Source organism: Saccoglossus kowalevskii, chromosome 7 (assembly GCF_978046115.1).
Source record: "Saccoglossus kowalevskii chromosome 7, keSacKowa6.1, whole genome shotgun sequence".
NCBI lineage: Eukaryota > Metazoa > Hemichordata > Enteropneusta > Harrimaniidae > Saccoglossus > Saccoglossus kowalevskii.
Window position 1 is genome coordinate 39,009,392 of NC_140647.1, and position 13,562 is coordinate 39,022,953.

Below are 13,562 nucleotides of genomic sequence, written 5' to 3' on the forward strand. Positions count from 1 at the left end.
TTCAGTTCTGGATCCGTATCCAAGACATGTCTGGATTGATCAAGTTCAAACTTCACACACACATGGTGCATCATGTCACAAATAGATATGTGCATTTATTTCATGATCCGCTTAACAATAGCTGAATGATGGCCATTTTAAGACCGAAAATGCATTAAAATCACGTATTTTCACAATTCCGGAACCAGATCTCAGTCATGCATGGATGGATTTTGTTCAGATTTAGTACAATGTGTTGTACATATGCAGGTGCATTTCGGTCATGATCTGCTTTGAATGTATATGTCACTCAAATATGAACGGAACGGGGACGTGTCATTGATAATGACTTGTTTTGGTGAATATTTTTGTCATTTTTGGTAAAAAGTGATATTTTCGACTTCTTGTTAAAAACCGCAAGTGCAATTGCTTTGATATTACATATATACGTACTACATGTGGACTTCTCTCAGATTTGTTCATTTTGTAATGATATCTTTAATTCTCTAATTTTGATGAATATTTTTGGTCCTATTGCTTGATACTATACATATTGTTCATTTTCTAATGATATCTTCTGTTCTTTAATTGAAATGTGCATTGCTAACAGCGGAGCTATCTCAGCCGAGAGGCTGCTTGTATATTTAGTTGTAATTTTTCACTGCCAAATTTGTACATTATAATTTGTCTGTGTCGAATTTTTTTTAAACATAACATTTAAATCATTGTTTGTTTTATACTGTGTATCATATGTAATAAAATATTGATTGAAAATAGATATATTTAGTATGTTTCACTATTCACTCATATTTTGACCTCTCTGCTTGTGTCCATGTATCTCCACCTGTATCTCAGACATGCCTAGTCCGATCACAAATACATCACATATCTTTGGGTGACATACATGTATGCACATACATTTATTTCATGATTCTATTCAAGATGGCTGAATGGCAGCCATTTTTGTGCTAATAATTCATCAAAATTTAGCATTTCTGTCGTGTTTGGACTCATTTCATTCAAACTTGATACATACATTGGACATTATGGGACCTTGATGTTTTTCAGAACAATTTTAAAATAGCTCACTACTGGCCATTTTGTTTTAATAAATTCATTTCTGAATCCATCTGATATGTCCTTTCATATCCAAACTAAATTTTGATATACAAAACTATTTCTTAAACTTGATAACTAAGGCAATTATTTGTTTTCTTTGTGTTAATAATTGTAAATATATTTTTATTGACATATAATGTATGTAAATAATTTCATAAATACTGACAATTTTGATCTTCAATATTTGGGACAACTAAAAATAACTTGTACCGATTGGTTCACAGTGACCCATTGTTACTAATTACTGGGTTCACATTTTCTTACTCGTGTACTGGTTGTTCCGAATTTATTCCATATTAGTTTTCAATCTCACTTGGTAGTTTCCAGTCTGATACTTCACCCTCATCTCTGGCATCTAATAATTTTCTGAGTTCTTCTTTTTCTTTTCGTTTAAAGAAACCCACCTGTAAATGAATTGTGAAGTTTACAATACACCACACTCTGTCTACATTGTAATTTGTTTTGGTTGGTTTGTCATGTTAGTTTATTTGTAAAATTAAAAACTCTGAACATTAGACAGTAACTACCGATAAGTAGTAAGACCATATACTATCAACCTATTATAACATATTGAGATCATGTCCTATCAACCAACAGTAACCAACTAAACTGATTGAGATTATGTACTGCCAACCAACAGTAATGGAGATAATATCAGTAACTGAAATCATGTACTATTGATGTGCTAAACATGCATATGTGTTTTCACTCACTAAAACACGAGCCACTAACACTGAATATTCAATGTCTCAACAAATCACTTCTTGACACATGTATTAAATTTGAAAGACAAAAATAAAATACCTTCCAAAGTCCTACAATAAATATTCCCAATGCCAATAATCCGATAATAATGCTTAATATAACGATCCATGCTGCAACTTGCTTTTTCTCTTGGTTCAATGAATGAAATATGGTTGACACAACCTGAATTGAGAAGAGAAACCCAATCTCATTAGTATAACATTCTACTTTTGGCCTTTTTTTAATATTATTTTTCCCGTGTATATTATTTATTTCAAAGTTTGAATAATGCCGAAAGACAATTAAAATAAATATTTAAAAATACAATGGAGGAAAACAATTACCTGTACTGTATCTGGTAGTTGATTGGCTGGCTGTATAAACTGTCCTAATGATGTCACCACTACAGACACATTAGCTAATGAGATTATATCTACAAATGAACTGCTGCTCAGTTTCTACACAAGATATACAATATATTATTTTACAAATGCATATTCAAATTATATCAATAATAATGCAACCATTTTCAATCATTGTATATGCCACTTGATAAAACTATTACGTTTGACATTTAGGTATGAATGCTTTCATGGAGATTTATAAAGCACTCATCCTAGAAGACTCACTCATGAATCTGTATTTTCCCACTCACAAGGGTTTCGTTGAGAGCCGGCGAGCTACAATTGTAAATTGGCAGTCTACTGTCTTACCCCCCCCCATGCCTATGACAGTCTCACTGCAGCGGCTCGCACTGCTGAGAGCCTTTTTGACTCCCGTGTGCGAAGCACAAAAAGGGAGTCTTTGCAGTTAGTGTGTCTATCTGTGTCTGTGTCTGTGTGTGTGTGTGTCTGTTCCATCAATATCTCAAGAACCATACATTTTTTTTTTATGAAACTTTGTGCATAGATGCTCTGGGCCAATGCGCAGATTTGATTAGGTTTTGGTAAAAATCCATGCATAATAATCAACCAATTTGCATGATAATTAGCTGATTTTTAGCTGTTCCATGACTGTTCCACTGATATCTAAAGAACCACTTATTGGATTTTGATGAAACTTGGCACATAGATGCTCCAAACTAATGCACAGATTTGACTAGTTTTGGGTGAAAATCTGTGCAATATTAATTACCTAATTTGCATGATGATTAATCAATTTTCGGCTTTTCCACTGATATCTCAAGTACTAATCATCACATTTCAATGGAACTTGGTACATAGATGTCATAGGACCCTGCACAGACCTGATAGTTTTTAGGGTAATACAAGTACATATTAATTACCTAATTTGCATAATTAATTAATTTTCAGCTTTTGATATTTCAAGCAGTAATCATCACATTTCAATGAAATTTGGTACATAGTTACTTAAGAACTGTACAGACCCCTGATTAGTTTTTGGGTAAATATTTGTGCATATTAATTACGTTATTAGCATAATTAGTTCATTTTTAGCTTTTTGCCTGATATCTCAAGTACTAGTCATATTTCAATGAGACTTGCTACATAGATCATTAAAGGACTATGCAGAGACCTGATTAGTTTTAGGGTAAATAATTGTGAATATTAATTACCTAATTTGCATAATTAGTTAATTGTTTCTATGAATGTTCGACTGATATATAAAAAAACACGAATTGGGTTTTAATGAAACTTTTAAAGAGTACTCATCACACTTCAATGAACCTAGAACTATGCAGAGACCCAATTAGTTTTTAGTAAATATTTGTGCTTATTAATCACCTAATTAACATAATTAATTAACACTGATATCTCAATTACTGATCATCACATTTGAATAAAATTTGGTCCATAAATGCTCTAGGACAATAGACAGGCCTGATTAATTTTGGGTTAAAATTTGTTCTTATTCTCTAATTAACATAATAATTCATAATTTTTTTGTTCTGTTCTGTTCATAATAATTACCTGATTTACATAATTAGTTTTCAGTTTTTCCATCAATATCTCAGGTACAAGTAATTTTGAATTAATTGTTAATGCGTCTTCAATACTCTCAGCACACAGGAGTTCTTTCTAAGCTGTTACAGGATGATGGCCTGCTATTATTGTGAAACCCCTGCACTAATACATAGATTATTCACTGGTTTATATTGAAGTATTGTCACTACAGTTTGACATAGATTATTCACTGGTTTATATTGAAGTATTGTCACTACAGTTTGACATAGAATCATTCAATTGCAGGTAACAAAAGAAATTGTGACAAGTCAGTTGCCATAGTAACTATTTTTGCATTGTGATTGGCTAAATTATTTTTTTAACCAATATTTGACTATCATGAAACATTTAGAAATATTTATGTAAAAAACATTCATGACTTTATGAAATGTGGTGTATCTAGTTTGTTGATAAAACAACAAAATAGTGACAGAGATTTGTGATAGTTACCATAAGAGTTGATTTCTTGAGTGTAGCAGACACTTCTATTGCTGTAGCTGCGTTTACATCTAATGGTCCAACATAACATGTAAATACTGCACACTGTACCAAACTACAATCCTTTCAAATGAATGAGAGATTTACAGATTTCAGAAATTTAATTACATTATTAAACAAGCAGCCTCTCGGCTGAGATAGCTCCGCTGTTAGCAATGCACATTTCAATTAAAGAACAAAAGATATCATTAGAAAATGAACAATATGTAGACTAGCTGTTTTTAACAAGAATTCAAAAATATCACTTTTCACCAAAAATGACAAATTATCATCAAAATTAGATATTTGAAGATATCACCACAAAATTAAAAAATCTAAAAGAGGTCCACATGTAGTACCTATATATGTAATATCAAAGCAATTCGACTTGCGGTTTTTAACAAGTAGTCGAAAATATCACTTTTTACCAAAAATGACAAAAATATTCACCAAAATTAGAGAAATAAAAATATCGTTACATAATGAACAAATCTGAGAGAGGTCCACATGTAGTACCTATTATGGCAATATAAAAGCAATTGGACTTGTGGTTTTTTACAAGAAGTCGAAAATATCACATTTTACCAAAAATCACAAAAATATTCATCAAAATTAGAGAATTGAAGATATCATTACAAAATGAACAAATCTGAGAGAGATTCACATGTAGTACCTATATATTTAATATCAAAGCAATTGGACTTGCGGTTTTTAACAAGAAGTCGAAAATATCACTTTTTACCAAAAATGACAAAAATATTCACCAAAAATAGAGAATTGAAGATATCATCACGAAATGAACACATCTGAGAGAGGTCCACATGTAGTACCTATATATGTAAATATCAAAGCAATTGGCCTTGCGGTTTTCAACAAGAAGTCGTAAATATCACTTTATACCAAAAATGACAAAAATATTCACCAAAAATAGAGAATTGAAGATATCATCACGAAATGAACACATCTGAGAGAGGTCCACATGTAGTACCTATATATGTAAATATCAAAGCAATTGGCCTTGCGGTTTTCAACAAGAAGTCGTAAATATCACTTTATACCAAAAATAACAAAAATATTCACCAAAATTAGAGAATTGAAGATATCATGAAATGAATAAATCTAAGGGACAATCACTCATATGATAAGCTCCGCTCGACAAAGTCGACAGCAGAGCTAAAAAGTAATTGAATAAACAATAACATTTGCTTCACGGTTAAAAAACAACCTACCAAAGCTTCTTCAGTTATTTGTTCTATGTCAACTAGTACTCTGGTGTCACATGTAGCTGTGTCAATGGCTTGCTCATCAAAAATATCTTGTGCAAGACAGCTGCCAGCTGATCCTTCCACCTAAATAGTTATATAGAGAGATTTACAGTTATTGGATGGCTACAAGGATGCTAATGGTATATTCTGTTTGTGGTTTGATTCTCATAACTTGCAGAGGCCCATAAACAGGTCACTAACTACCCGGTACCATTAGCATCCTGGTTGCCATACTTTGATGAAGAAATTCTGTGAGTTTGGCGAGTTTTATATGATTTTTCTGCAGCCAAAGACTGTTTGTGTGTTGTCACAGTGTATATGTGTTGTATAAAAGGACATATATTTACGTATGTGTCAGTATAGCCACATGTACAACAAACCACTTGCTTAGTGACGATGCATCTATAAACCTCCTTGAAAACAAAGAAACTAGTAATAAATATAGGAATCAAATCAAAATTACAGGTAAATTTTACTTACATGTATGTGATTGACAAAAAGTATATAATTTCCATGCAGTGTCTTCCACGGCAAGTGTACAATAATTTTACTATTGTAGGGTATATTACTTGGCCCCATGTTACGGACCTGAAAAAAAATCAGTTATTCCGTCCTGTTATAGTGTCATGCCATGGAGTCCAGCCTATAGTTACATTACATCTAATGGCTATACGTCATTTTGAACTGTGTTGTTTGACACAGTGAATCTGGAGGGGCAGGTAGCACTGTCTGCACTGGTGAGGTGAGGTGATTGTTGTCATCGTGAGTTTGAATCATCTGTTTCATGTTGTAATATTTGTCTGTTTGTTTGCATGTACAATTTACTAATAGCTGTTATAATTGTATTAGTTATACTAGTTGCTGAGAGCAAATGCAATTTTATATGTGATTCTCAATCATGGCTTTATATGTGTGCATGGTATTTGTGACATCAGAATGTCAGATTCTATGTATATTGTAGTCATTGTATCTTCACAAACAAGGCACATTTGTTGTGTCATGAGTTCTTATTGTATGTTTATATGTTCTTAATGTGCCAGAAATTAACATCTAGATCTCAAGAATATACTAGTTTAATAGTGTAGCTGTGCATTCATGGTGACAAAGAACTCAACTTCTGGTTTCTCACCTATTTTGTTAACAATTTATTCTCATTATTGGGCACCATTGTGAAATGGCCAACAGCTAGGGGTTTCACTCTCAAGCCTAAAATAAGCCAACTAAAATTCAAGTCGCTTATTAAGTTGCGTAGTAGTTTGCATGATAGTTTTTGTCTAAATACTTAGAGTCCTGTGACATGTATAAGCATTGAAATGTTGCCCTGTATTGTTAACATTAGTAAACAATATAACATGTGTTTACCATTTGTGAATTGTACAAACAAGCTAAGCAACCAAATTACTACACTAGTATTTGAGTGTTTACTCACATCATAGGTGTGTGTCACATGTGCTCCACTGAATGGTGCTCCTATACTATCACAATTGGATATTTCTTTTTCAAAACCAACATGTACTTGTTCAGGATAGGATATGCTGAAATAGTGTAAGTTTAATTAAAGAAAATATCAGAAATTGTACAAAATAAAACATCGAGGCAAGTCATCAATTGATGTGAAATATGTGCATATAGGGATAAATGTCAATTGGCTACAAATTCAAATTTTGATCTGTAATATTGGGTATTAAAACAAAAGCCAAGTACAATATGCATAGCAATGCACAGTGAATTCAGTGGCATATGGAAGTATAGATGTTTAAAAGTGAGAAACAGCTAATGTCTTCACACTTGGCACACGATCGTAGTATGTGTTTTTGTGTTGTATACTACCGGTATATGGGGAAAATACTGATGGGTTCATTGTTACTATGAATGACCTACCCAGTGATTGTTATATCAGCCATTATAAACACAGGTATAGTCAACTCAATGAAGTTATCAGACAGTGTACTGAATTCTACACTTGAAGTAACGGCAACTAATGATATGGTAATATTTTTATGAATGCCAGATAGCTTGGATGAGTCTAATATTACCAGGAAGGATTTCTAATAATAAAACAGATTGGTAGTTGTGAAAAAAAAAAAAATTTCACAATAATTTCACTAGATGTACAATATTACCACCCCTATCGTGACATTTCACAATAATTTCACTAGATGTACAATATTACCACCCCTATCGTGACATTTCACAATAATTTCACTAGATGTACAATATTACCACCCCTATCGTGACATTTCACAATAATTGCACTAGATGTACAATATTACCACCCCTATCGTGACATTTCACAATAATTTCACTAGATGTACAATATTACCACCCCTATCGTGACATTTCACAATAATTTCACTAGATGTACAATATTACCACCCCTATCGTGACATTTCACAATAATTTCACTAGATGTACAATATTACCACCCCTATCGTGACATTTCACAATAATTTCACTAGATGTACAATATTACCACCCCTATCGTGACATTTTACAATAATTTCACTAGATGTACAATATTACCACCCCTATCGTGACATTTCACAATAATTTCACTAGATGTACAATATTACCACCCCTATCGTGACATTTCACAATAATTTCACTAGATGTACAATATTACCACCCCTATCGTGACATTTCACAATAATTTCACTAGATGTACAATATTACCACCCCTATCGTGACATTTCACAATAATTTCACTAGATGTACAATATTACCACCCCTATCGTGACATTTCACAATAATTTCACTAGATGTACAATATTACCACCCCTATCGTGACATTTCACAATAATTTCACTAGATGTACAATATTACCACCCCTATCGTGACATTTCACAATGTAACTGGTCTATGTCATTGATAATTTACAAATTTGAATAATTGAAATATATGATCCCAGACCTTTGAATTTGACATCATTGGGTTTCCCACATGACAAGTCAGGCCAGATATTTGATCATCTAGTATGTCAGTATCCGGTAGACACTGAATCACACTACCCTGCAACAATAAAAACATACATATATTTTTTACTTGCACAGCATATATTCTGCATCTGGGTTTCTGTATCCAATTGTGTATACAATGTTATTTAAACTGTTTACAAACTTAGTGATTACATATGATATTGAACTTTTATCAGACACAGCGACTACTACAGATTTGTATTGTAGCCTACCGGTAATATAAGACACTCTAATACATAAAGACTGATCCAAAATGAACAGATTTTCTGATGACTTACCAAACTGCCACTTTCGATTCTGATGAAGTTGAGTACGCTGGGGTAATTGATCATTATTTTAGTTTGATGTGCATCCTCTCCCTGGTTGCCAATGGTTACATCTATTATAATCTGTGTTGTAACACCCAGGGGTATAAATGTGGTATATCCACTGAAATACATTATAATTGACAAATTACTAGTTTTATTTTCCAAATAAATACAATCTGAAGCAATAACTGTATATCACATAACATCAATTTGGGAATAATCCATTTTTTAAAAAGCAGAACTAGTTAAAATATACATTTGAAATTTTGACAGATTTAGACATTTGATGCCATACCTTGGAAGTTGAAAAGCAGCCTTAAGTTGAAGATCAGATATACATTCATTGTCAGGACCACAATTACGAACAAATGCTACCTGTCAATCAAATGTTGAGATGTAACAATGTTTAGCATTCAATTATACCATGGAGGTATCAACTAGAAGGTTAATTCTAACCAAGTAGAAAAGCTTAATCACTACCAACTAGACATCTCACTTGCAAAACAATGGGTACTTCCAGGAGTTATACAACTATCTTTCATTTGGAAGGTCACCATCTAATCGTCTATAAGGTAATGAAAGCTTTTGGCTTTTAGAAGCAAACCTAAGTTTCCCTCACTGATGCATGTTTGTAAGCAATTACTTGGTGTTATTGACTGGGTATAATAATAATTCTATTAACTATTTAATATATTTTGAACTGTACCTCTTTCTGTACTGTTTTCATTCTATTTACATTTAACACTGGGCATAATTCATCACATATGCTAATGTTACTGTCATTTGTGTTCAACTCGTATGATAATTCAACTTGAATAGGCGTCAATAAGTCTGTTATAGAACTCTGAAAGAGAAAGATATAATTCATATTGCTGACTGCAAATACATGTAATAACTTATTTATCTACATTACATAACACATAAAATTATGTAGTTAGCCAAGGTATCGTCTTATCCATTAATGTAGCATAGCTATACTATATGAACCAGTATTTCTAAATGTAAGTCATTTTCGTTTGTATAATGTATATTCAGTAAGGTGGTTTGGTACTTACAACGGTAAACCATGCAATTTATTTCAAATGTACTGTTTTTAAAATGAGATGGGGATAGACCCAAATCAGCTCAAACCTGAATATGTGGTATATTCACCTTCAAAAGGGCTTTATATGGTTCACAATACTTCTGTCCATATCGCAAAACAATCCTGTCTTCTAGTGTATTGCCAAGGACAGTGTCATTGGAGACAAACTGAACCCTTGAATTCTGACCATTGGATATTTTGAACTTTTCTACTTCAAGTCTGTATGACAAAACTTGCAAAGAAAATGTAAGAATATCAGCATTTGTGTAGTTGAAGTATAATCTATGAATTCATAATTAGTTGTGAAATGGTCTGGTCAAATGTGCTAATGTCAGGTATAAAGAAATCTGAAACAAATACCTGACCAAATTGGTGCCTTATGTGAAACAGGTCACTGTGTACTCTTTAGCTCCGCTGTCGACTTTGTCGAGCGGAGCTTATCAAATGAGTGATTGTCAGTCATTGTTCGTGTCAATGTTTTACTTTTTCGACTTCTTCTTGAAAACTACAAGCCTGAATGCTTTGATACTTGGTGTATATGTACCTTGGGCAGACCTCTCTTAGATTTGTTCATTTCATGATGATATCTTCAATTCTCTTATTTTGGTGAATATTTTTGTCATTTTTGGTAAAAAGTGAAATTTTTGACTTCTTGTTGAAAACCGCAAGTCCAATTGCTTTGATATTACATATATAGATACTACATGTGGACCTCTCTCAGATTTGTTCATTTTGTATATCTTTAATTCTCTAATTTTGGTGAATATTTTTGGTAAAAAGTGAAATTTTCGACTTCTTGTTGAAAACCGCAATTGAAATGTGCATTGCTAACAGCGGAGCTATCTCAGCCGAGAGGCTGCTTGTTTTATCTAAAAACCTGACAATCACTTCTATACTGTATATGGAACAGTTTGTGTGGCGAATAGACAACATAACTAATTAGTTAGGAACAATGGCTTTCTAGTGTACAAGTTTAAGAACACAAATGATTGAATTGTTGACAGAACATACATCACAATTATATCTTAATTTGATTTGAGTTAGATTGGTTTTGTAAGATGTAGAATATGGAGTACACGTTTATGCTTGCCACTGGATTAATTTATAAACATTATAGTATACATTCATATCATATCAGATAAATAAATGAGAATTTAATTACCACATACCAATTCGTGTTGGGAGTGCTGTACCAGAGTACTTTAAGCACACCAATACTATGAGACAATTGACCAGTTCATTATTATATATACATTGGGTTGTGTTAAGATTTATCTGTTCTGGTTCAATGAGTAACTCTGGAAACACATTGATAACAGGTTGGGTTCTGCAATGAAATAAACAACCACTTCTAGCTTATTTTGTGAAGTTCAAGAAAATGCTGGACTTGTTTCTCAGAATAATGAGGTACAATCAACATAACTCGCCTGCAAACTTTATTGATTACATATGTGTATATCAGTACGTCTTAAAGCGAGGGAGTCGTTACCTGTGCATGTGTCAGATGGCCATAGCGTGTCACTGTCTACCCATGAGCCTTTGCGTTTTTAGTGTGTGTTGTTATCGTCGCTTGGAACTCAATTCTCGCGCGTGCGCAGGTGACGACCCTCCCACTTTAATATAGTATATATTTGGGTGAAATGGAACATTTACCTAAAAAGTACAGCAGTGTTGTTAAGATATGCACCAACAGCAATATCTTGATAAGCATTTCCGTCCATATCCAAACCTCCAGATATTGATATACCAAACGACTGGATACCAGGAACTACTGTCTCGCCAATAATAGCCTAGAAAATATACTAATTTTATTCTATGGCGTCATAACTATTCAATCTATTAATATTTGTCATACCACATTTAGGGGGATGCCCAGTGGTCGATGGGAAGACGTATACGTGAGTGTTGGCTCAAGTCATGCATGCAGTACGTATTTACTATGATTTCATAGTATTTGCCTTGCCATGTTATTTATTGTTTTAACATGTATATTGTTTCATATCAGAAGTATGTGTATGTTTACTAAACGTTCTATGGTTTGTTTACCTGTGCATATTTGGTTGTAACTCCTGTCCGACTACCATGGTATATATAAACCACACCTGATCCTTCATATGGAGCACTGATTGCAACATCTAATGATGCAAATACTTTATTACTAAATATATGTCTCAATAACTAAGAAATCGAAAAATCAATTCACAAGGACATCAACTTTAACAAAATATTACATCCATAACATACAAAAACTGCAGAAGTGTGTTTCATTTCGAAAATGCTAAATTTCAATTTGTAGTTTTACCAGATTGAAGTTTATTATTTGCTCAATATGGGTTTATTTGTTATCGAATTTATAATACCTACCTCTGTAACCATCCATGTTAATGTCTCCGATGTGTTCTATAGCTGAACCAAATCTACCATATGCAGTACTAGATCCTTGCAGTGGTTCATTGGAAGGTTGTAATACACCCTGTAAATAAATGCAAGATAATATCAAGTATATACCGCTATGTAGCTTAAAATATCAATCAGGTTACTATCAAACTATGGTTACATAGTGGCAAGATATTTTGCATCTTGTATTGTATGTTTATATAAACGTAATGGGTGTAATTACTGCATCCGCTGTTTTTTTGGCATGTAAATTACCTGTCCATGGTTGATGTACACATACACTCGTCCTTCTTCCACAATATCTGCATACAATGGAGCACCAACAAACAAATCTGATAAACCGTCATTATTTAGATCAAGTACACAAACAGAACTGCCAAAATATGCACCCATCTGATGTATAAAATGCAGAATTGTACAATGAATTAGATTCCTTTACTAGTCTTTATTATACGTGTTATTATATCTCACCAATAATGAATGTTGCAGTTCACAAAACAAATTGTCATTAATAAATGTAATGGCTTTTACACTAATGTATTGTATTGCAGCTGGCTTTGCCACCAATATGTATGACTGTCTTGCTCAATGTATAGCACTGAATGTGGTGCTTTCATTAATATACAATACTGAACATACACATGGCGCTTTTACCAATATATAGTACTGTACCTTTCACTTACAAAATGTGTAATACTGACATTTCATTAGCATAATTATGATGTATTAGTTGTTTGATTTATCCCAATCCGACTTGACATTTCACAAAACCACAAATTTTATACAATGTGTATACAAATTACCTGTTGGCCTTCTAGTTCAATTAAAACTGAAAAATCTTGTAAGTCATACACAAACACTTTACCAACATGTTTAGCACGTGGAGCTCCAGTCACTCCTTCTGTTGTATCATCTGAATAAAAATTTCCAGAACTCATAGAATAGCCTAGAAACATGAAAGTAACAAAAGTCAAATAAACTTTCGTACAGTGATTCAAATTTACTACACTTGATGCTTCTATATCACAATATAATTACATGTAACATAAATTGGCATATGTGTTGTCATGGGGATTGCAGCTGTTTCACTTATTGCATTGAGACAGAAATTAACTACCTATATAACTTTCATCCTGTTCACCGTCGGGGTACCAAGTCAATGTAGGAACTCTTATAGAGCTATCAGAGACTGATATCACTGTACCTATATAAGCAACCACAAAGTACAGCAGTCAATAAACACTTGTTAC

The 13,562-nt window shown here is 32.9% G+C and overlaps 1 protein-coding gene across 1 annotated transcript; it reads right to left on the minus strand.

The window, feature by feature from the left end:
- Positions 1-453: 453 nt before the first annotated feature.
- Positions 454-13,253, minus strand: LOC102803700 (integrin alpha-9-like). Its single transcript, XM_085501549.1, has 19 exons — positions 13,116-13,253; positions 12,568-12,705; positions 12,280-12,388; positions 11,962-12,050; positions 11,569-11,705; positions 11,085-11,242; positions 9,984-10,147; positions 9,538-9,675; positions 9,127-9,206; positions 8,802-8,952; positions 8,459-8,557; positions 7,430-7,596; positions 6,978-7,083; positions 6,029-6,136; positions 5,513-5,632; positions 4,257-4,367; positions 2,187-2,300; positions 1,903-2,025; positions 454-1,502 (listed from the first exon to the last, which is right to left on the minus strand). Exons 1-19 carry the CDS (start codon positions 13,248-13,250, stop codon positions 1,395-1,397), a joined length of 2,355 nt encoding a protein of 784 aa, XP_085357675.1. The 5' UTR covers positions 13,251-13,253; the 3' UTR covers positions 454-1,394.
- Between the last annotated feature and the right edge of the window lie 309 nt (positions 13,254-13,562).